General features: G+C 34.8%; 2 protein-coding genes across 3 annotated transcripts; both read left to right on the top strand.

Moving 5' to 3' along the window:
- Nucleotides 1–168: 168 nt before the first annotated feature.
- On the top strand, nt 169–1,586 carry LOC110104389 (probable E3 ubiquitin-protein ligase RNF144A-B). Its single transcript, XM_028699151.1, has 2 exons — nt 169–296; nt 888–1,586. Exons 1-2 carry the CDS (start codon nt 258–260, stop codon nt 1,443–1,445), a joined length of 597 nt encoding a protein of 198 aa, XP_028554984.1. The 5' UTR covers nt 169–257; the 3' UTR covers nt 1,446–1,586.
- Nucleotides 1,587–6,251: 4,665 nt separating this feature from the next.
- Nucleotides 6,252–16,307, top strand: LOC110104367 (E3 ubiquitin-protein ligase RNF144A-like). 2 transcript variants are annotated; one of them, XM_028699147.1, is made up of 5 exons: nt 6,252–6,331; nt 6,455–6,502; nt 13,313–13,897; nt 15,064–15,175; nt 16,065–16,307. In XM_028699147.1, exons 3-4 carry the CDS (start codon nt 13,350–13,352, stop codon nt 15,137–15,139), a joined length of 624 nt encoding a protein of 207 aa, XP_028554980.1. In that variant the 5' UTR covers nt 6,252–6,331; nt 6,455–6,502; nt 13,313–13,349; the 3' UTR covers nt 15,140–15,175; nt 16,065–16,307. The 2 variants fall into 2 exon arrangements, with proteins under 2 accessions (XP_028554980.1, XP_020689097.2); XM_020833438.2 differs by lacking the exon at nt 6,252–6,331 and having other exon boundaries at nt 6,346–6,502.
- The last annotated feature ends 9,489 nt before the right edge of the window (nt 16,308–25,796 follow it).

Raw genomic sequence — 25,796 nt, 5'->3', positions numbered from 1 at the left:
CCGGGTCAACCCGAACCCGACCCGTTTTGTCAAACGGGTCGAATCTGTGAACCCGAACCCGACCCGTTTTTCAAACGGGTCGGGTTCAACCCGGATTTTTCGGGTCGGGTGCGGGTCGGGTTTTCGTGTCGTGTCAAATATTGACACCCCTAACTCCAGCTAGCTAGCTAACTGAAATAAGCTCAAATCCAGTCCAAATCGTTTCGACCCCCTTACTTCCAGCGTTTGAAATTCGACCGTTGATCTTTTCCACCTTAATGCCGTTAAAATGGCCAACAGCCAAGATTTCTTCATCGGTACAGCTTCGTTCAATCACAACTCTCTCTCTCTCTCTCTCTCTCTCTCTCTCTCTCTCTGATTTCACAAAAATCAAAATGATGAGATTAACGAAGAAAAGTAAAGCCATCTTTAATTAAGACGCTTCGTTTTCAGTTTATGCTTCCTCAAATCCTCTATATAACGTCTGCACCTTCCACTATCCTTATCGGGTTTTTGCTGTTTGTCCGGTTAGCTAATTAGCTTGTTTCAGTGGTAAGGATTTTGAAATTTATTTTTGATATTTTGAGATCAAATCCTATCTCCAAGTTATGTTTGTACACTCAAATTTATTTTTTTTTCAAGTTGTTATTGCTTGTAATTGCATTGTAATTGTTACCTTCCATTCTCTTCTTATGAGATTTCTTCCGTCATCTCATAAGAAAAGTTCTTCGGGTAAGTTTTGAATCAGAATATTTATTTTAAGGTTCTTAGAATATTACTCTTATTTCATTTTTCACCAAGTAAATTACCGGAAGAATCTTATTAATTTGCTTTGTCAATCGAAAGAGAAGTAGAGTTTGCTATTCAAAGCATTTCATCAAAAACAAATTTTTCTTTCACATTCGCAGGCAAAGTATCAGAAAATCAGAAACATAAAAGAAGAATCTCACTTTCAGAACCATACTAAAGCCATGAAAACAGAAAAAGACAACTCAGATCTCGTCCCCTATACCTCCAATCCTGCTAAAAGTAAGCTTATCTGCGGCATCTGCAAAGAAAACAAGCCGCTTTCTGATCTACTCTTCCTCAACCGCTGCTCTCACTGTTTCTGCTCGAGATGTGTAGGCTGCTATGTTTCATCAAAGGTGGCAGAGAATATGGCTGTGATTTCTTGTCCTATTCCAGAATGTAAAAACGGCACTTTTGATCCTTTGTTATGCAAACCAATGATTGCACGCGAGGTGTTTGATCATTGGTGTATGAGCTTATGTGTGTTCGTGATAAAGAATAAGTTCTATTGTCCGTTCATGGATTGCTTTGCTCTGCTCACTGATGAGAGAGGCAACCAGGAGGTGATTAGAGAGGCTGAGTGTCCACATTGTCACAGGCTGTTCTGTGCTGAATGCAAGTCGACTTGGCATGCAGGGATGACGTGCGAGAATTTTCATAAGCTTGGGAAGAATTAGAGTGAGAGAGAAGATAAGAAGATGATGAATCTGGATTAGAAGAAAGGCTGCAAATGGTGACCGTTATGCCTTTTTTTTGTGGAAATGTTGTATGGTTATGCTTTTGCTCACTAACTCTCAATCGTTGTACTGTGTTAGGATTTTATTAATGCAATCGCTTTTAAAAAATTACTAAAGTTATGAAAGTTAAATTTCGTTCTGAATTATTCATCATAAAAAAATCATTTTGTTTGATTTTCTGTTTGAAACTAAGCTTCAAAAAATAAAATAAAATAAAAAAACATTTTGGGTGCATAAGATTATCTCATTTTAAAAACGCATCATTGCTTTTCTAGGAACAATTAAACTATATTTGTTTGCTTTCTTATTGTTTTTTAATTTTTTTTTTTTTAATTTTTTACTAAAAATCTACTTTAAAAAACAGTTAATAAAGTCAATCTCAAATAAAGTCTAAAGTTTCTTCTGAGACAACTTTCTTATTTCTTATTAAAATAATTTTTTAATTAAAAATTTGAACTAAAAAACTGATTTAAAAAGCACTAAAAAGACCGTCCCATTCGGTTTTTGCTCGGTATTGCTAGCTATTATTTGGTAATAACAAGAAATATCATCATGTGAAGACTAATACCGAACTATACCGAGCAATACCGAGCTATACCGAGCAATACCGAGTTTTTTCAAGGAAAAAGTAGGTATTTTTTTGTATTGCTCGGTATAGCTCGGTATTGATCTTCACATGATGATATTCCTCGTTATTATTTGGTATTGCTCGGTATTTGCTTGGTATTTTTTATTTTTTAGCGCGATTTTAGCGGTGGGAGGACGTATCTCTACCTCAGGTGGGAGGGCGCAATAATTTTTCGATCCTTAGACCTCTTGAAAATAAAATAATAAGATTTAAAAAGAAGTTTTTCGAATTTTTATTCAATAGATGAATGATTATAATTATTTTTTAATGTAATACTAGCCTAATAATTTTTATTGTAATATAAATTAAATAAATTTTATCTACTAACTACTTTTAGAATTAAATTATAAATGATATTTAAGGTTATTTATGATTTTATTAAGAGTTTATATCATAATAACTATTTAATTAAACTCATTTTTAAATAAATATTATTGTTTACACATCAAAATTGATCCTTTCTTTTGATTACAAAATAAATAAATGAAAAATTAAAAGATTGCAAGTAAAATGTGATAGAAATTACGACTAATGGAATGACTAAACAAATTGAACAAATAAAAAGGTACTTCAAAATATTTTTATAATCAAATAGCTTACTAATTATACTAAAATTATTATATACTTTTGTTTGTTTGTATGTGTGTGTATATATTACATGTAGAATTTTCTACATAACCCTCATAATTAAAAAAATAAGAATCTAATAATAGTGAAAGTTAGTAAGTGGCTTTAATTATATTTTTAAATTGATAGGCTGTGATCATAAATTAGTAATCATATGCCACTTTTAAATAATAATTCCTAAGCGGTTTATAAATATTTATGCTTTACTTGAGGCAACTTTTTTTATTGTTTTTTAAAATAAATTTTTTAAAAAACTTTTTGAACCTAATTTAAAAAATAATAAGAAAGATATTCCAAACGGAGCTGTTGCGTCATGGAATATTCACGACGGTAGAGAAATATAAATATTAATGTCTTAGCTTTGTACGAAGATTCAGCACACAAGCAGAAAAAAAGTGAGGGTGGAACATTCATAAGAGACACCAGAGTTTTTGCGTGGAAACCCCTGAAAAGGGGGAAAAACCACGGGGCCTGGTCTAGTCTAAATGAATCCATTAGTGTTTGCAGTCCATTACAAATGAGGCCCTTCCATAAGAGGAAGGTCTTGGCTTAATGTGGCAAATATACATCATACATAATATATTACATGATGAGAGTTGGAAAAATCATTGTTGACATGTTTGTTTGGGGCGGCATAATCATAATCGGCAAGCGATGTAGGTCGGAAGAACTATAGTCTGCGAGCGATGTAGGTCAGAAGAACCATAGTCGGCGGGTGATGGCAGTCGGAAGGACCATTGTATGACAATAGAGGTTGAAAGGATAGTAGTCTGCAAGCAACATATGTCAGAAGTAACATAGTTTATGGGCGACGAAGATCGGGAGGACCATAGTCGGCGGGGAGTGTAGTCGGCAGGTAACGAAGGTCCGAAGGATCATAGTCGATAGATGACAGAGGTCGGAAGGGCCGTAGTCAGTATGTAATAAAGGTCGAGAGGATCGTAATCGGCAGGTGACAGCGGTTGGAAGGACTGTAGTCGATAGATGACGGAGGTCAGAAAGACTGTTGTAGGCGAATGACGAAGGTCCAAAAGATTGTATTCGGCATGCGACGGAGGTCGGGATATTCGGCAAAAAAAAAAAAAAAAAATAAACTAAATCGGATGATAGTGGTTGAGAGGACTATAGTTGCCGGATTGGAGGAAGTCCTACGGTGTTCGGTGGATTGGCGGATGTCCGTCGGTGACCGGAAAGAACTCCAAATGCAATCAGGAAGAATTCCAATGATGATCGACAAACGAGCAGAAGTCCAAAGATGGTTGGCGGATTGGCGGAAGTTTGGCGGCGATCGACGGACAGGTGGAATTCCAGTGGCGGTCGACGAACTGGTGGAAGTCCGGCGGCGATCAATGGACTGGCAAAAGTCCGTCAGTGGTTGGGAAGAACACTGGCGGTGGTCTGGAGGAACTCTAGCGGTGGTCGGGATGAACTCCGGTGGTGGTCGATGGCAGGAGAGCTCCCAAACTCCTCCCTTCTTTTCCTTCTTCTTCCCCTCTTTTTCATGAGAAGAGTGGGGGCTATTTATAATTTTTTAAGAGTGGCATGACTTGTAAATATGTGGAGGATCAAGGTCAAAATGGGAGTGTTTGAATGGACAAACGATATTGATCCCCTTGATCATGGACCGCTTAATGGTCATTTGAAAGCCTTAATGATATCAGAATTCAGTTATCTTGGGCTTGTTGGATTCGTCTCGTCGAGCCGCTTGATTCGACTATAAGCATGTTGAGTTTGGAAACTATTTGGTAATTTGAATTATGATTTGAACCTTCCGAATGCACTTTGGGTCTTTGATTTTGACTCATTTGGGCTTGAATTGAGCCAAATTTGTTGTCGTTGGGCTCATATTTTTGAGACGTTCAGTTCAATCATAAGTTTGCTGAAATTGGAAATCATATGATCTTTGATTTAATTTTTGAAGCTTATAACTCAATTTTGCTTTGAGATTCGTGCCTGGTCAACATAATTTTTTACTGATATATCAGGAGCCTTAGGAACAACTTTCTTACTGCTTCTTATAGCAGCTTTCTAGTATAAAAATTTAATTTTTATACAAAAAAGCTGTTTTAAAAAGCAATAAAAAAATGTCTCAAACGAAGCCTAATATCTAATCCTTAAACTCAATAGGGCAAATTAGAGGGTTTAAAAAATACTATTTATCGTGAGAGATGTTAGTTTGAAATCAAGAAATTGACGTTAGATTTCATCTAATCATACATAGTTCACAATCTTACATTAATTTCTTGATTTTGAACTAAATTCACTCCCTTAATAAGTATTTCTTAAACTCTCTTCAATTTGTTCTAACAAGTTTAAGGGATTAGGCTATATTGTCTTTACATTGTAGTTGATCTTATAGTAGGCTGGGTTGGGTGAGGCAGAGGCAACTTTACCAAGTGGCTTTTCGATACTGCAAGTGCGTTTAGCTAACATTCTATGGATGACTTCATGTCTTCCAGCTCCTGGCGAGTTATGAGATGGTTCATGTTCAACAATTATTTATAAAAATTTGTAACGTTAAATCGCTACAAATTTCAAAGAAATAAAATTGCACCACTCTTTTCTCGATCATGCTTCACCGTTAATCAACTCATGAAGAGTTGCTTAATCCAGGCATCGGAAATCGTTTGGATCTTCTTCAAATTCAACCATTGATGTTCTTCACCTTCCTTGAGGCCATAAAAAAGATCAACAGTCGATATGATTTCAATTTATTTACTACTAGATAATAATTAAGTTAAAACTTCAAAGTTCGGAAATAAACCAGAAAGTAGTACTGCCATGGTTAATCGAGACGTCGCTCCTTTCTCAATTTATTCTTCTTCTAATCCTCTATAAAAAGTTGCTTTTTTTATCTGATTCTTGTGGTTTTCTGTATCGCTTACGGCTTTCTCGCATCAGGTAGGATTAGTTGCAGATAGCATAAAACTTTTTCCTTTGTTTTTCATAAAATTTGACGAAGTTTGCGATTGAAACAAAATATAAGGGCAATCACAATAGAGCAGTAAAAAAACATAAATTACTTTCCTTGCTTAACATAAAAGACTTTGCTGTGTCTTGCTGGTGTAGCTGAGTGTGGAAAGCTGCAAAGAAAGATGTGGAGAAACTATAGACAGCCCCAGAAATGCGGCATCTGTATGGAGAACAAGTCAGGTTCTGATTTCATGCTCATAAAAGGCTGCTTACATGGTTACTGCTTCAAGTGCGTCGGCAGGTATGTTACGCTGAAGGTAAGAAACAATGCGGCCGCGATTGCATGCCCTCATCCTGGATGCAAAGTTGGCACTTTGACACCTGAAATGTGCAAGCCAGTTCTTGAACGCGATCTGTTCGATCATTGGTATAATGCATTGATGAAAAATATGTTTTGTGGCCGACGTTTCTGTTGTATATGCAACTCGATATGCCGTTCGAAGCTTGCTTGTAAGGATGTTCAGCAGCTTCGACAGTATTGCTTGGAGAAGGAAGATTTGTTGCTTGTGGAACTGGCAAAAGAGAAAGGCTGGAAAAGGTGTCCGTTTTGCGGCTTTTATGTGGAGAAGGTGTCGGGATGCCCGAACGTACTGTGCAGGTGATGCTAATTTTCATTTCAGATGGTGCTTAAACTTGCCATGTTTATTAGAAAGGACTAAAAATTTCTGTTTTTAACTTATTTTACAAAGAAATCTCAAGCTTTTTTTTTCTTCTCTTGAAGGTGTGGTCAATCATTCAAATATATATAATTGAGGAACAACAATGGCCGGTGATTACTTAACTATCAGACTGCATATCGGAACTGACTTTGTTTTTTGTCTTTCCTCAGATTTTCTTTATATTTGCTTGTGATAATGGTACTCTTGTTTATTTCATGTTTTGATGCGTCTTGGTTTTACTTTACATGTACAAAAGAATGTTATAATCAAGAAAAAAATTCTTATTTTTCTGTACTCTCCATTGTCCAACTGCTTATGACTTGTGTTTGATTGAATTGCCTTCTCAAATACAAACTTATTGTTCTTCAAGTAATTGCTATGCCAATCCAAAAGAATGGTTTGTGGATTGATTTAGAAACATTGCTTTTCATGGCAAAGGATTTAAGGGCGACTCTGAAACTTGCAAGTCATTTTAGTTATCCATAATTTTTTCTGTTTATGTAGCTAACACACTTTCCGTGTTTATTTATTTTGTAATCTAAACTATCATTTTCATTTGTTTACAGTTTGTAGGTGGCATCCTTGCTTTTTTTGAGGTTCAGCAAACTAGAAGATGATTTTGTTTTCTCAACTCACGAGCCTGATCTTCTTTTGAAGCCATTTTAGGCCCTTCTGGAGCTACTTTCAGTTTCCTGTACTAGCTTACCTTTAGCTGCCTTGAGCAACAAGCAAAATACAATGCATTGTTTCCAGTTTGTAGTGCATTGTTTGCAAAGTTGAATGAAAGACTTGGAACATAATATTGGTTCTTTAACATACAATTACAAACATAAATCTTCTCGAGAAAAGACTGTTGCTGAAAGCTATTACTACTGCAATGCTGCTTATTTGCATGGAAAATCATCGGCCATATTTTTGAATTTTGTTGTAGTAATGGATGAGGACACATTACTAGTAGAATTCAAGTTGGATGGTTGTAGTGGAGAAATTCTTAGGGCCTGTTGTGCGATAGACAAGAACCTCAAACTTAAGGGAAAATTTTATAAGATGAGGATGAGACTTGCAATACTTTATTACGTAGAATGTTGACCATTAAAAGAGAATCATAAAATTAAGTTATGTGCTGTAGACATGAGGATGCTTAAGTGAATGAGTGTCTTTATAATTAGAGAAAATGTAAAAGACGTATGTACTTGAAAATGTTGGAGTTGCTCCAATGACATATAAGATAAAGAGAGTTGTCTTAGATGTCACATAAAATATCAGTCTTTCGATGACCATAGTAGGAGAGTAGTGTTTGATCCTGTCTATATTAATAAAGATGGATATAGACGCAAAAATTTTGATTAGAAAGTATTAGAAATGATCTTTTTTAATTAGATTTAAATGAAAATTGGACTCTTAATTGAACACCATGGAGAAAGAAAACTCGTGTAGCTGACCACACAGTAGGATAAATACTTTTGAAATTAAATTTGGAACCATCTGAACGTAACTCTGATTTAAGCAAACGTATAGTCAAAATGAATATCTCAAAGAGATGAACCCAATAACACCAAAATCGGCCTGATATGAGATCAAATGGGTCTGAATCAAGAGTCAGAAGCATATTTGGAAGATTCAAAGCATTAATCATATAACAAAATGATATCAAAATATGTCATGCTTATAGTCAAATTGAGCGGATCGGCGAGACGAACCCAACGACACCAAAATTGGCCTGATCTGAGCCTGTATGGGTCTGAATCAAGAGTTCGAAGAGTATTCAAAAAATTTAAAGCATTAATTGAATGACAAAATATGATATCCAAATATGACACTCTTATAGGTGAATCGAGCAGCTCAGCGAAACGAATCCAACGAATGCAAGATCGCTAAATTCTGACATTATTAAGGAACATAAAACAAGAAAAATATTTTATAATCAAGGGAATTAATGCGGGTCATCTGATGGAGCACTTCAAACCTGCCCCATATCTTCTCCATAATTATGGTATCTGACACTCAAAAAATCTATAAATAGATCCGCATTTTCTATCATAAAGGGATCACCTTTAGCTGGAGATTGGTGAGAGCTCTTAGGCTTTAAGAGCTCCAACACCACCATTGGTGAACCTCCATCGACTGTCACTGGACTTTCTGCCTGGCCACCTGACTTCCCCCTGGCCACCGACCACCACCGGAATTCCGCCCAACCATAGTCGGACCACAGCCCAGCTGCTAGATTGTCACTCGGCCCCTGGCCACCGCTGGACTTCTGCCCAACCACAGTCAGACCACCGATTGTCGCCAAACTTATACTCGGCCACCAACCGTCGCCAGACTTTGGCCCGACCATAATTGGACCACCATTCAACCTTCGACAGCCGCCGGACTTTGGCCTGACTATCGTTGGACAGCCACTTGGCTAGTGATCGCCACCAGACTTTCATCGAGCATCCTACCGTCGTCAGATCACTGCCCGTCTGCCAAACTTTTGCCCGGACGTCGTCGGACCTTCGACCGACCATCGTCGGACCTTCTCCCAACTATTGTAATCCCAATGCCTCTAAGTCAAGGGATGGGTCAACCTTTATAATTCACTCAAATTTAATGAAATCTTTTCACCTGGGCGAGGCCCTGTGATTTTTCTCTCTTCAGTTTTTCCACATAAAAAATTTGTTTTAGTGCTCTCTCTCTCTCTCTCTCTCTCTCTCTCTCTTCATATAAATCACATGTTTATGTGTTGGATATCCATACATCGCTAAGATGAAAATTTTACTCACTCTAACTCCGCAAATATTCTAGCCCGCCAACACTAGTTAATTTAATTTATAGTAGAATAAACTAAAATTTGAGAAACTAAACTACATATGCATTTCGTGTTTCTTTCAATGTTCTTTATCAGAAACAAAGATAGTTTCAGCATAATATTACATTAGTTAAACAGGATGTCTTAAAATAAACTGTTTTCATTATTATTTAAGGTACAAAAACAATGACTATCTTGAAAAGCAAATATGAAACTTAATTTATTGCTTGAAAAGAATAACAATATATCCAATGAAATCCATACCAAGAAGCTTTTAATGATTACAACAATAACAGTAATAAGCCTCTATCCCATTATATGGGGTCAGCCACAAATTTCCATACCAAGAAGCTTTCTACGATTACAACAATAACAATTAATAAGCCTCATCCCATTATATGGGGTCAGCCACAAATTCTTTGTCTCTATTGTGTCATATTAAGAATCAAACTTTCATTTAAATCAAATTAAAAAGTCCTTTTTTAATATTTTCTAATAAAGTCTTTTTAGGTCTATCTCTATTTTTCTTAAGAGATATTAGATTTAATATATCTACTCTTCTAACTCGGAGAAGTTTTATTGTGATCAAATCATCTAAGGCGGCTTTGTCTAATCTTATTTGTCATTGAAGCAAACTCCAATCATTGCATATATATACTCATTTCACATTTTATCTTTAAGTGTAAAGCCACTCATTATCCACTAGAGCGCCCTCATCTCTACAACATTTAACTTTGATATATCATCAAAAATTACCTTGATTGAACACGAATTTTGAGGCAAAATCAAGTTGGAAACTTCAGAAATTAAATCGAAGATCATATGAATTCCAATTTCAGCAAACTTACAGTCGAACTGAGCGTCTCGGAAACACAGACCCAATGACACCAAAATCGACTCAATCCGAGCCCAAATGAGTCCAAATCAAGGACCCGAAGCGCTGTTGGAAGGTTCAAACCACAATTTGGATTACCAAACGGTTTCAAACATAACAGCTCATAGTCAAATCGAGCGGCTCGATGAGACGAATCCAACGAGCCCAAGATCACTGAATTCCGACATCACTAAGACATTCAAATGTCCATCAAATGGTTCATGATCAAAGGATTCAACATCGACCGTCCATCCAACCACTCCTAACTTACCCTTGATCCTTCATATATTTACAAGTCATGCCACTCTCAAAAAACTATAAATAGCCCCCAACTCTTCTCATGAGAAAGGGGAGAAAGAGGAGAAGGAAGGGAGGAATTTGGGAGCTCTCTTGCCGCCGACCATCGCCGGACTTCCACGGGAGTTCCTGCCGACCACCGCCGGAGTTCCCGCCGACCACCACCGGGGGATTAAATTTAAGAATATATATGTAAACTATTTATATTAAATATGAATTATGTTGTTTATTAAATCTTCAACTCATTTTTAATTTGGATATTTGATATATAAGATAGATGAATTTTAATATTAGATTATCATATTATTATATCAATTTAATTAGTTATTAATACTATTATTATTTATTATATTATATAGTTTGACCGGTTGAATCGATCGAACCATGAACCCCCTTCTTCGGCTTCATTGTAAGGTCCGTTTTCGGAACTTTTATTTGGTCCGGTCACCTGACGTAGCTCTACGTTTGGACGCCAGCAAAATAGTGCCATGTGTTCTCACTATTTACCGCGCGGCTCGACTTCTGCCAGTTCGTCGACCGCCTTCAGACTTCCACCAGCTCACCGACCGCGGCTGAACTTCAGCCCAACCATTGCCCACTGACGGACTTCTACCAGTCTGTCTACCGACGTCGGACTTCCACCAATTCGCCAGCCACTGACGGACTTCTGCCAGTCCGTCGACCGACGCCAGACTTCCACCAGTTTTCCGATCGCCGCCGGACTTCCATCCGTCCTCCGACCGCCGTCGGACTTCTACCAGTTCATCGACTGCCGCCGGACATCCGCTTGCTCGCCGACCATCGTCAGACTTTCATAGTTTGTCGTCCGCCATCAGAATTCCACCAGTCTGCCGAACATCGAAGGACTTCCGCTAGTCCGCCAACTACAGTCCTCCCAACCACTGTCATCCAACTACCGTCCTTCCGATCTCTGTCGTTTGCAGACTATGGTCCTTCGGACCTCCGTCGTCTGCCGACTACATTCTTCGCCGACTACGGTCCTCCCGACCTTCGTCGCCCGCCGACTACGGTCCTTCTGACCTCTGTCGTCTGCCAACAACAGTCCTTCTGACCTCCGTCACCCGGTGACTACGATCCTCCGGACCTCCGTCGCAATACAACGGTCCTTCTGACCTATGTCACTCACAGACTACGATCCTTCCGACCTCCGTCACCTGTCGAGTATGGTTCTTCCGATCTACATCATTCGTCGACTATGGTTTGCTGCCCCAAACAAACATATCAACATTGATTCTTCCAACTTCCACCATGCAATGCATTTTATATGATGTATATTTGTTACTTCGAGCTAAGGCCTTCCTCCTAAGGATGGGCTTCATTTGTAATCAATTACAAGCACTAGTGGATTCATTCAAACTGGGCCAAGCCCCCGTGGTTTTTCCCCCTTTTTAGGAGTTTCCACGTAAAAACTCTGGTGTCTCTTATGAACGCTACACCCTTATCTCTTTCATTTGCTTGTGTTCTGGATATTCGTACAAAGCTAAGGCATTAATCTTTATATTTCTCTACCGCTGCGAATTTTCCAGGACGCAAAAAACTTAAATTATGCTACTCTTTAATGACCAACATTTTGTGTCATAAAAAATTGCATGTCTCATCACGATCTTATAAAAAATTTCCTCAAGTTTGATGGGTATTTCTCTATCACACAATAGACCGGATGCATTTCTCCACTTCAATCGTCCAACTTGAATTCTTCTATATCCCCATCTATTTCATCGTGCTTTGAACAAAATGCATAATATACCTAAAACGTGGACTCTTTTTAATGACTTGATCACCCAATGTCACAATCTCACTATTAGATCTATTACTAATAAAATTATACTTCATATATTTACTTTTAGATTTACTCAAACGAAAACCTTTACTCTAAAGTTGGCCACCATAATTCAAGTTTTTCATCAAGTCCCTCTACAATCATATCATAAAGAAGAATAGTGTCAGAAAAAAGCATACACCAAGGTATATCCTTATGCAATTGTCTAGTAAGAACATCCATAACTAAAGCAAAAAAATTTAAGCTTAAATTTGATCCTTAATGTAATCCAATATAAAAATACTTGATCAAATCATCTTATGCTTAAACACTAGCAACAACTTCTGGACATATATCCTTAATGACTTGAGTATGAACATTATTAACTTCTTTCTTTTCAAGAACTCATTTTTCCTGAAACTTTATTATACACAACAAATAAAAAAATAAAAAGTAAAGAATTTTTTTTTTCGATTAATAAATTCTAAACTTTGCATATATAAATAAATAAAATTTTCAGTATCTCATCAAGACACTATTTTCAATTATGAATAATAAATAAAATTTTTATATTTATGTTTTATAATAAAATGAGAACTCTAAAATAATAACTACAAATATTTATAATGATATATAACTAAAAAGTAAAAATTTCAATAAAAAATTCGCTCCACTCTTTTCTCGATCATGCTTCACTCCAATTAACTGATAAAGCTTAAAATTTACTGAAACCGGGGCTCGAAAATCGTTTTGATCTTCTTCAAATACAGCCATTGATGCTCTTCACCTTACTTAATACCATAAAAAAGATCAACAGCCGAGACGGTTTCAACTTTCAACGTATTTCGTACTACAAAATAATATAATTAAGTTAATAGTTTCTATATCATACAAAAAGAAGTGCATGAGAATAATATGAATTAACTGAGACGCTTCGTTTTCAGTTTTTTCTTACTATGATCCTCTATATGAAGCTGTATCTTCTATCTGTTTGTGGATTTCTGCAGCATTGCTTACAGGAAAGCATTTATAGGTTTTTTTTCCTGATTTTTCATTTAATAATTCGGCAAAGTTTGTAATAGAAGCAAAATATCAGTGTGACCAGAATAGAAAACTATTAAGAAAAACGTATAAAGTTCATTTTTTTACTCACCCAAAAACTTTCCTGTATCTTGCAGGTGCTAGCTGAGTATAGAAAGCCTCAAAGATTGAGCGATGAGCAATTTGCGTACAGTGGATCTACACTGTGGCATCTGCGTGCAAGACAAGCCAATATCTGATTTTATCTTCATCAATGGCTGCTCTCATAGGTACTGCTCGAAGTGCATTGGCACGTATGTTTCTATGAAGATAAGAAATAATATGGCAAAGATTGCTTGCCCTCAACCTGGATGCAAAGATGGTAGTTTGGAACCTGAATTGTGCAAGCCTGTTCTTGCGCGCGAGTTGTTCGATCGTTGGTCGAATGCTTTGATCAAAGATAAGCTTTATTGCCCGTATAAAGATTGCTCTGCTCTTCTGATTACTGATATTTGGAAGGATAAGGAAGGATGCCCATACTGCAATCGCTTTTTCTGTTTTAAATGCAAGTCGCCATGGCATCCGGAGCTGACCTGTGAGGATTTTAAGAAGCTTGGGAAGAACGAGATAGACATGGAAGACTTGATGCTTATGGAATTGGCAAAGAGGCAGGGCTGGAAGAGGTGCCCATTTTGCCGCTTTTATGTGGAGAAAGTGTCAGGTTGCTTATCGTTGAAGTGCAGGTGATGGCTTCATGCTGTTGTTCAGTGACTTTTAGAGTTAGTTTGGGACGGTTTTTTTCCTGCATCTTAAGCAGCTTTTTAGCACATAAATTTAAAATTTTTTAACTAGAAAGCTGCTTTAAAAATTAACTAGAAAGCCATCCCAAACGAACCCTTAGTTAAACTTACAATTATATTATGAAAAGAAAAATGACATGTTCATTTCAAATATTTTCTTGATTATGAGAGAACTTTACATATCTACAACACATTTTTTAATACTTACCTTCTTTTTTTTTTTTCATGCTGCATATCTTTAATATTTATGACGCCACATCAATTTTGTAGTATGATGATCGTTATTTAAATGTGAGAAGCATTTGTTCTTCCATTGCCTTGATTATGCACATTTTTAGATGTATGTAATGAGTATATTTTTCTTATAACAACTTCAGAATAAAAAGAGTAATATCTGAACTGAAATTAAAGGAAACATCATCTAGTTTGCTTCTATTAGGAACTTGAAGTTTTAGGCATTGTTTGAGATTGATTTCTTATTGTTTTTTAAAATAACTTTCTAGTAGAAAAATTAAAATTTACATACTAAAAAACTGCTTTAAAAATAGTAAGAAGCTGTCCCAAACGAAGCCTTAGTAGGGCCTAAGATCATTGTTTAAAAGTTATAAGAGAATCACTAGAAGACCTTTATAAATCATGATGCTAGCCCGCCATTTCTTTTTTTTTTTAGCATTTTAAGGTTTTTTATTTAGGCTTTGTTTGGGACTGTTTTTTAAAACAGTGTTTTAGTACAATTTTTTTTAAACTGGAAATTAACTTCAGAAAGCAATAAGGAAGTTGTCCCTAAAGAAACCTTAATCTAGAAAGGTAATCTATTATATTTCATTCATTTTTACTTAAATTTTTTTGACATTTTTTCCATTATATTTCTGTCAAGCATTACCAAAAAATGCTTGCAAAATTACCTTAAATGTGTTGATGACTTGATGCTAATAAATTTTGAACAGTTTGCCCTTTGACTAAACTGTTGTAGAATGTATTTTTTGTTGTCTAGAAAGCCTGTCCAAACTAGTACTTCTACTAGCCATGTATATTAGGGAGGACTTGTAATTTTCTGTTTGTTGAATATGGGCTTACAGAGAAATCTTAAGGCTTATTTTTCCCTGAAGGTGTGGCCATGTATTCTGCTATAATTGTGGAACAACAATGACGGAGGATCACTACTGTGCAGCATGCGGACACTAAGTTGATCATAAGCCTCCATCGAATAGAAAGATTACGGTAATAATATATGCAATTTTAGATGCTTGATGCAGTTCATTAAAAATCAACACACTTCATTATTTTGACTTGTGTTTTGTGCTGTTGTGGGTGTTAGTACTAGTTTTGATTTTTCATTGATTTCTTCTATATTTTTGCTTTTGTTTTGAATAATTATGTTAAGACTAGTTTGCTTGTTTAACTTTGGCTTCGTGTTGGATGACTTTCTTACTGTTTCTTAAAGCAATTTTTAGTACTAAAAAATTGCTTTAAGAAACACTAAAAAAACCATTACAAATGAAGCCTTAATATCTACACAAGAAAATTGTAAGCAAAAAAGTAGTCCTTATTTTTCCAGTAAATACATTCCAACTAATTTGCACTTTCTTTGAGTTTGATTTGTATTGCTTCTGAAGATTTTGTTGTGCAAACCTATTTCAGTTGTTGTTTCAATCAATCTATTATGCTGAACTAAAATGAGGATTAGTAGATTGTTTTGGAGGTGTGTTTTTCATAAAAAGGATTTCAGGGCCAACACTGAAAAGTAAATTCTGCTTTAGTTTAATATAAATTTTAGCCACATTGAATATTGCCTTGAACTCTTCTCATTCATGGTAGTGACAATATTAAGGCTTCTGCTTTTACTGATTTTGTGATTCGGTGAGATGTAATCTTGTACTCTGACGGAGGATTAATTATTTTGTGCGGATGTCGGACATCATCCGGAGATCAACCAGAATACGCCACATCATCCCTGTGCTCGGTACTACGGCTCGGTACCACTGACGTGACGTATTCTGGTTGGTCTCCGGACGACGTTCTGCATCCGGTCTCCAAACAGAATAATTTCTCCGGAGGATTAATTATTTATATAAGAGCTTATTTATGTTGATGGCTTTACTGTTTGTAGGTATTGGCATATGCTTATTTATGTTGATGTTCAACATTGAAAAGGAAGTTTCCAATCGCCATAGATGATTTTGCAGCATGCTATACTTGTTTTCAGTCTGTAATGACATTACAAATGTTATGTTATGGGCTTTAATGTTGCAGAAGTAGACTGAATTGATTGCATTTCTGTTTGTCTTCGAACTTGGATTGGCTTGTTTGCTACAATTTGGGTTTCAGAGAAATTAAGAACACAAATTGAGGCTTTGAGAGACTCAAATGTAGTGTTCATACACTTAAGGGAGTAAAGTGAAGCTCGAGGAAAAAAATGTAAGGTTTAAAAGAAATTTTAGTGTTAATTTAATGAATTGTGAAAGTGTCTGCTCTGTTACAGTTGTCTTATAGAATTTAAAATTAGGTTTTTGTTTAATATATATTGCTTTTCCAGCATAAGTTACAGTTAAAAAAAAGGGTATAAGCAGAATCTACATATGATATTTATTGATTTAGAGAAAATACATGATAAAGTTTCAAGAGAAATGCTATTGAGAGTTTTAGAAAAGAAAGGAGTTAATAATACTTGTATTCAAGTCATTAAGGATTTGTATGCATGTGCTTGTACTTGTGTTCAAGCACAAGGTGGTTTGACCAAATATTTTCCTATTTCAGTTGGATTATATCAAGGATCAGTTTTAAGCCCATATCTTTTTGCTTTAGTCATGGATGTTCTCACTAGACATTTGCAAGAGGTTGTACTTTGGTATATGTTTTTTGTTGATGATATTCTTCTTGTTGATAAAACTAGAGAGAGAGTTGAAGGTAAACTTGAATTATTGAGTTCAACCTTAGAGTCTAAAGTTTTTGTTTGTGTAGATCTAAAATTAAACTTATGGAGTATAGTTTTAGTTGTAATAGATATAGTGGGGGGATTGCGATTTTGGGCGTTCAAGTCATTAATAAGAATACACATTTTAGATATATTGGGTCTATTGTTCAGAGTGACGGTGAAATAGATGGGAATATTATTAGTTGAATTCAAGTTTAATGTTTGAAGTGTAGGAATGCATTGGGCTTATTGAGTGATAGAAAAGTCTCCTCAAACTTAAGGGAAAATTCTATAAGATGGTGGCGAGACTTGCAATGTTTATGTTGTAGAATGTTGGCCATTAAAAGACAAACATAATATTAAGTTAAGTGCTACAGAGATGAGGATGCTCAGGTGAATGAGTGGCTTTACTTTTATAGACAAGATACGAAATGAGTGTATACGGAAAAGGTTGGAGTAACTCCAGTGGAAGATAAGATTAGAGAGAGTCACCTTAAATATCAACCTCCTGATGATCCGATTAGGAGAGTAGATGATTTAAATGAGAATTTGACTTTTAACATAACACAATGGAGAGAAAGGATTCGTGTGACCAACCCCACGTAGTGAGATAAATGCTTGTTGTTGTTACTTTTAAATGAGTGTAATGATTATTTTAATTATTTATTTATATATTACATGTACTTTGAAATAAATTCAATACCTTTTAGATTTATGACCAAATTTTGATTAGACATATTAATTCAAACGGCAACCAATACAAAGAAAGCTGTGTCTTCTACACATATATAATAAGTGAGATTTTAAAAGAAATAAGACTGCAAAGAATATAGTACAATAAGGAAAGTCAATTTGTGACAGATTTTGGTTAATAAAGTGGTAAGTGATGCCTGAAATAATTCCATCTTGGTAAGATCTTCTCATTGACATTAAAAGTGATCATCTGAGTTTTGATTTGACCAAGTTTATAGTCAAATTAAATATTCTGGTAAGACATGGTTGATGGCCAACATGTGAAACCCCTTAATTAAAAAGAAGCTAAACTTTTAAACATCGAGATATCTTTTATCTAATGGTTAGAATTTCATTTAAGAAATTTCACAGTTAAGCATGCTCATCTCAGAGCATTTTGGGATGGGTGACTTACTGGGAAGTTACACCAACAGGACAAAACCGCGAGAAGTTTAGGTCAAAGCGGATAATATCTCAATAGTTAAGAGTTTGGACTATTACACAACAACACGAAGATTTGAGTCCAACAATACTAAAAGTGATTTGTTGGAAACTTTGAGACATCAATAACGAACTCCATTTTTTATTTATTTATATTCAAAACGGACATCTCCATAAAAGAAATCCAGCAAGTTCAAGACCATTTGATTCTAATGTTATCAATGCATTTAAATGCTATAAAAAAATTAAAAATTAATGAAATCAGCACAGGCTATATAATGGAGTGTTTTAATATGTCAAGCAAAAATAAATAAAACACTACATCAAAAATTATAAATGAGCTCCGAATCTTCACATAAGGGAGAGTTTGGACCTAAACTTGAGATTGCATAGAGCTTAGAGATATTAAAAATCATATAGTTCTACCAAATATTTGATGTCAATGATTATCACCAGCTGTTGTCATCATCTCAATACTATTGACCACCGCCACTTAGCTATCATAGGCCATTCACCATCACCTTACTACCATTGCACGATTGTCTTCGCCCATTCGATGTCACTCATCCACCTTCGTTTAATTTTCATCATCCAATTGACGTGGGTTGGCCGCCGTCAATCTATCCTCATGTTTTTTATTGATATTGTATGATCACTATCATCACTCTTCATTACTTTTAGAGCAAATTTTACTATAATTAAAATATATCAAAATAAATAAATAAATAGGGGGTATCTACCCCCTCCTGTCAAACCCCCCCCCCCCCCCCCTCCCTTAGGAGGCACTTAGCGGCATAAATTAATACATCAGCAAGCCTACTAGCAACCAAATGCACAATTGCAGGATCCGCAGTTATTTTCTCCCCATTTAAGAGTAGTGCGCATGAGAGGGAATTCAAACATGAGTAGGGGGGTTCCCATCATGCTCGCCCAACTAATCTGGTGGGGTAATATATCACTTGAGGTCCAATAATATATAAAGCTCATCTTCTCCATTTGAGCGAAGAGCAAAATAATTTATATTTTACTCACAAAAATATTATTTCATATGGGAAAACATTATATATTTTCCTCATTATACATATAAATACTCTAATATCACATATATTTCTATTCTTTCTTTTATTTATTAATTTTTAAAAAATTACAAAATCAATTTATTTATTTAATTTAGACTATTGAGATTATATTATGAGTTGAATTTATTGTCTTACTATTCCATATCACATACATATCTAACAAATCGAGATGTGACATAAAATCTAATAAAAACTGCCTTCTGTGCCTCTCTGTCTCTATCAGATCTTTCCCAATTTCTCCTTCAAGTTTTGAATAATACTCTCAGAAGGCCAAAAAGTTTCAAAGCTTTTCTTCATGAAAGTTCCTATTGAAGCAAAAAGCATGCCAATTTGGACTTTGAACATAGGCTACTCACAGGAAGGTTAAGACGTCAAGCATCATTCTCAATTTTGGCATAGGAGAAAGGCAAATTTATAAAAAGAGCACTTGCTAATTAATTAACCGAAAGAAACATTTTTGAGAGATAATATAAAAGAGCAATGTGCAAAATCAATTTTCACATGCTGAATAAGTGAATAGTTTTTTGATTTTTAAGAATGCGGAAAATTAATAACGGAAATTCTTTTCACGTTCAATAGGATGTGGAAAAACAATTTTCCCCATGGAAGCGGAAAACTATTTTCCACATTCTATTTTCCCACATTCAACAGAATGTGGAAAATGATTCCCGCATCTTTGTTTGGACCGAATTTTAAAGTTAATATTCTAATGTTACAATTTGTTATTTTACATATTAAATCAAAATCTTATCTAGCTCAATTTATTTAACTAACTTATATTTAATATCTATGCATTAAACTAAAGATTTTATTATGAAATAAATGTATATTTACATATTATATTTAACTGTAGATTAGATTTATTGGTATAAGTAAATAATATAGTATGAATTATAGAAATTATAAGATACTTATTGTAATATTTAACTATTTAGTTTAAATTTATATTACATACTAAAATTTATATAATATATAATGCTAACTCATTAAAAAATTCATGTTATCCACTAATAATTCAATTCATTAAAAAAAAGTTAGGATTTATAATCATATATAAATATATATAATATAATGTTTAATTATAAAATAATTTATATAAAAATATTTTATGAGTGAACTTAAGTTTACTAACAATTTAAATATAACACCAATACAAAGGCTTACATTTAATATTATCACATACAACAAATACAAAAAAAAAAATTATTATAAATCTAAAACATTTAAAAAAAATTTTGATATACAATATTAATTCATAATGAGTAGATTTTTTTAGAAATTATTATAGGTAAATATATTTTTAAAATAAAATTAACATTATATATTATTTAAATGTTTAGTATATAACATAGAATTTAAATAAGTATTTAAATATTAGAATAAAAATATTCTACTCATTTTTTAATTCATGCTATATTAGTTATTTATTAAAATTTTCATTAAAAACCTATAAATTAGGAAATTACATTACAGATTAGTTGAATGGAATTTTTGTAATGTAATTTATAAGTTTAATGAAATTTTTAACATTATATATTATATGAAATTTAGTATATAATATAAAGTTAAATAAGTAGTTATAATATTATCATAAATATCTACCCATTTTCTTAATTCATGCTATATATATTAAAAACTTTATTTTTGAATACATAAATATTAATATAAGTTAGTTAAATAGACTGAAAAACATAAGATTTAGCCTAAATTTGGAGAATTTTATTTGATTTGATTTTGACGTTTGCAAATAAGTTTTAGTAGTTCTTTTTTTTTTTTTGGAAAATTTCTTTTTGTTATTTTGACTTTTCTTTTAAAAGGATTTGATAACTTTGAATATGTCAAAATTATGATCGTACAATGACAGTAATGGTTTTTTTTTTGGGAAATTAGAGGGCATAAAGCCCAAATTTCATTAAAAAAATTAGTTACATGCGTAGTAAATAAAACCTGTAAGAAAAAAGAAATCTTCCCAGAGGAAGATAAAGCAAAATTACAGGGTCAAAAGAACAGAAATACAAGGTGGGAAGAGCCAAAAACAGGGCTAAGGGTATTGCCACAAGTTTAACGAAGCCCCCTGGTTGTAGAGGAAGAATCAAAAAGGGATCATGAAAGGCACCCGACAGGAAAACCATTGCCATCCAAGGGGGCCAAGAATTGCAATATTGACATCATAGCCCTCAAAAACCACCAAAAACAACCGACAACCATAAGAGATCAATTGAGCATCGCAAATCGGTCTTTTAGATCATCAAAATGTTTTCATCTCCTAACTTTAGGAAGAATAGCTTGATGGGTAATCAAACATATTCTAGATGGCCTGTTTCAAACATTCTAGAATTTCTCTCTCCATAGAAAGTATATAGAGCTGCAAATGACAAGATAACATATAGTTTTCTCCCAACTTGAAAATTCATGTGAACCATCAATGAAGTCAAATGTTTGCATCAAATTTGGCCTAAGGAGAAAAGCACCCAAAGCCGACAAAAGACTAGAAATAACAACAAACCAAAAGTCACAGCCAAAAAACAAGTGAAAATGACTTTCATTGCCACCATCACAGAAAGAACAACCAGAATAAACTTCAATACCCCTCATAAGAAGTAAGTCCGCCATTTTCAATCTGCCTAAAACCGCCATCCATGCAAAAGAGGAATACCGAAGAGAGCACTTTTTATGCTAGAGAAACTTATATCAATTCACCTCTTCAAAATGAATAAAATAACTGGAATAAAAGGTAGAGAAAGTAGGATTTTGTGAGCCATCTCAAGACATAGCTGGTTGCTCACAAAAAGTAATACCCGTGACCTTAGATCCGGGACATATGGGGGAAGAGCCCAGCAATTGTTGTTAGTGTAGCAATTAATGAAAAACTGCACAAACCTAAAGAAAGGTAAAATATCATGCAGGAACTTCCCGTTGCACCAGTGATCCTGTTCCATAGAGTAATTGCAGTTGGGAGAGACCTTCAAGGAAATAAACCCCTTAATCAAATGAGCCGTAGCACAAATTTTCTTCCAGAATTTGGAAGCATTAGCAGTAAGAGGCTTCCATGGGGATAAATACTTATGTTTGAACCAATATATAGCCACATTTTCCCTAGTAAAAAATCTTCACAAGAAAGAGCAAAAGCTGGCGTGATACAGTCCATCAATAGAAGGGATACCGAGACCTCCCAGACGCCTAGGCAAGGCAGTATTAACTCAAGCAATTAAGTGTAGCTTCTTATCAGCAATCCTACCATGAAAAAGGACGAATCTAGCTAGAGCAAAGCTTGGAGATAGTTTTACAACATGATTTGGGTATGATATAACCCCTAATCCAGTAAGCAATGATATTAGCAATAGTAAGCTTTATGAATTAAACCCTATCTACAAAAGAGAGAAATTTTACTTTCCAACCATCAAGTAGAGTAAGAATTTTACTCAGTAGTGGTTGAAAGGGAGAAGAATTGAGGCCGGTTGGTGCAATAGGAATGCCCAAATATTTGAGAAAGGAGCTCTTATGAGATATGCCCAAAGAATCACAAATATGATCCTGACAAGAGACGTTTTTAGAAATGGTTGAAATTTTGCTTCTTCTTTTTTTCGAGAAGGTGCAGAATTTGAAGTCATTTAATTAATAATTTTTTTAATAAAATTTAAATTATGTATTTAAATAATTCCATTTAAATCTATAATTCATCAAAAATAAAAACATCAATAGCTAATTTAAAGACAAAAATATTAATTTTCTAAAACATCAGTAGCAAATCTTGATCACATTAAAAAAATGAGAGATTCACAATAATGTTTGTGAAAAAATTCATATGATTGTCACAAATCTTGAAATACTATCTGAATTGAAAATTTTTTGAATTAAATTTAAGATGATTTAAATCCCGATTTTGGCAAATTTATACTTGAACTAGACATCTCAACGGGACGAACCTAGTGACGCCACAAATGATTTGATCAGACTTCAAATGAGCTCAAATTAGGCATTTGAATTATGTTTGAAAACTTCTAAATATAAATTGATTGATCAAACGACTTCTATTATAGCATGCTTATAGTCAAATTGAGCGAGTCAATGAGAGGAATCTAATGATTTTAAGATCGCTCAATTCTAACATTGTTAATACATTTTAATGTTTGATAAAAGATCTATAATCCATGGGATGAATATGGACCATAAGATATAGTGCTTTGGAGTCTAGTCAAATTTATCAAAGTCTCGTCCTATAAATAAATGATATAAATATGACACCATTCTCTAGAGAAAAGGGAGATTGAAAAGCTGAGAGAGACATTTTCCAACTATCACAACCAATGACCACCTCCAACAGTGGCCGCCACCGTCTTCAGACATCTATAAAGATCTATAATTATTGTTAGGTTTATAATTATTCGTCATGGGCCATTTGAATTCTATAATCCCACAATAAAAATTTCTCAATTATTTCCTCTATAATTCCTCCTTAAATAGTGGGAAAGAGAGAATTTTTGTATATCCTATTCTATAATAAATTATTACAACTAGATCAAGCCTTATTGTTTTTCTAATTTTCGTATTTTCCACTTAAAAAATTTCTTGCCTCTACAACTTTTTCTATGCTTGTAGAATTTTTGTCCAAAGCTAAAATATTAAACATAATTTCCCGAAATAAATTTTCTAGCACTTAACAATGTTAGAACAATGTAATCAAAACAATTAAATCTCGTGGTATTATCCAACACCTATCACAAATGGACACGTGTACACATAAGAGCAATTTGTATCTATATATACATAAGCATCACCTGTAACCGGATACAAGATTAATAATACATTTGCATATCTGTTTTACATTTAGCTTTCATCTTCTTTATCCCCTTCTTGAGTTTCTTCAAGGTATCAAGAGGAGTTCGATTCTGAGAATCTCGCATGGCGAATCAAGCTTCCGCTTCTTCCTCGATCGCAGCTACCACCTGCGCACAGTCGTCCGCTCTGGTCATCTCTCACTCCCTCAAATTCGTTATCTCGAATCTAAAATTTTTGGTTCCTCATTCTCTTACTTCAGATAATTTTCCAATTTGGAGCACACAAATCGCGAAATTATTCAAGGCAAACGGTTTCGGGGTGTTTCTTGATCCAAAATTTGGTCCGAAGAATGAAGATCCAAATCAAGATTCGCACTCTTGGACGGTCACGGATCAAAATTTAGCCACGACAATGCGCTCGACTATCTCACCCGTCGTTCTTCCATATGTGATTCATCTTGAATCAACTCAAGAAATCGGGTCTACGCTCCATACGAGGTTTCAATCATCCAACCGTTCAAAGGTCATCCAGCTCAAAAACGAGCTACACAATATTTCAATGCAAACGATGTCCATGACGCAATATATTACCGAGATCAAGAAGATAGTGGATCAGATTTCATCTGCGGGCTCATCTGTTGATCCGGAATATGTCATGATCTACATCTTGAATGGCTTGCCTCTGGCTTACCAGTCGTTCACGACAACCATCCGAACAATGCAAAATTCGATGACACTAGATAATTTGTATGCGCTTCTAATCAGCGAGGAAATACATCTCAAATCCTCTGCAATGAAATTTCCAAGCGTTCAAGAAAACCAGTTACATCTTTACACATCCAGGGGACGTGGTAGACGGGGTCGGGCTAGACCGACCAATGTAACGACTGCTGCAAACAAACCGTCCCAATCCTCCGGCATTCAATGTCAAATTTGCAAAAAGAAAGGTCACGAGGCGAACGCATGTTGGCATAGACTCAATGCCAACTACATCCCGAATCAACAACAATCCAAGAACAACAACGCCCTCATTGCAAACAATGAAATCAACTCGGGCGTCGACTGGTACATTGATTCCGGAGCCTCGTCGCACATGACAACTACAACCGATCATCTCACCAACTACCATCCGTATACCGGTAATGACATGGTATGTAAAACCCTTAAAAAGCTGTTTTTTTTAGTGCAGTTAGTCCGTACGAACTGGATTTAGTACGGGACGAACTGAAGAAAATTGTGAAGAAATCTGTCAATTTCGTATGTACGAAATTCTGCCCGAGGTAAATCGTCCCGGGACGAATTTTGGATCGTCCGGGACGATCAGTGTTAATAAATATCAGATTCGAGATATTTTGGATCATTTTGAAGAGAGAGAAAGAGAAATCAGGAGAGAGAAAGAGAAGGAAGAGACGGAAAAGCTTGGTTTTGGAGCCCGCGGAACGCTTTTCGTCCGACGATGCAGTTGGAAGATTTGTTTGTCTCGCAGTAAGGACTCCGAATCCTATTTCTATTTTCAAAGATTTTGAGATTTGATGTATGAACTGATTTCGAATTTATTGAGCTTTACGGACCTTTGAACTGCTTATTGATTCTTCTTGAGTTTCTTCAAACAATACTGAAAAATGAAATAATGAAATTTAAAGCTATTTATGTAAAATATAGAGATTTATAGCATAGATATAAAAATAAAAAGGATAATTAGTTTTTATTTTTTTAAAAAAATATTATCAATAATTCAATATCACATAAAAAAATTTTCTTTGTTGTCATCTTCCTCTTCCTTTGGAAAGTCCTCGAACCCTTCAAGGGTGGACTATACTATAAGGGTGCGACCATACCAACATCAGTGCACCGGATCCCATCATCTTTCTGTGCCTGCCAAAAGGCATTGGTCAACA

This window comes from Dendrobium catenatum, unplaced genomic scaffold (genome assembly GCF_001605985.2).
Source record: "Dendrobium catenatum unplaced genomic scaffold, ASM160598v2 fragScaff_scaffold_1220, whole genome shotgun sequence".
NCBI lineage: Eukaryota > Viridiplantae > Streptophyta > Magnoliopsida > Asparagales > Orchidaceae > Dendrobium > Dendrobium catenatum.
This window is presented reverse-complemented; position numbering and strand designations above follow the sequence as displayed.

Bases quoted from the DNA above. Each gene is read 5' to 3' on its own strand.
- LOC110104367 (XM_028699147.1), top strand. From the start codon at position 13,350: ATGAGCAATTTGCGTACAGTGGATCTACACTGTGGCATCTGCGTGCAA. The intron at 13,898-15,063 runs GTGATGGCTTCA...TTTTCCCTGAAG, and splicing joins TGCTTATCGTTGAAGTGCAG to GTGTGGCCATGTATTCTGCT.
- LOC110104389 (XM_028699151.1), top strand. From the start codon at position 258: ATGCCGTTAAAATGGCCAACAGCCAAGATTTCTTCATCG. The intron at 297-887 runs GTACAGCTTCGT...TCACATTCGCAG, and splicing joins CAGCCAAGATTTCTTCATCG to GCAAAGTATCAGAAAATCAG.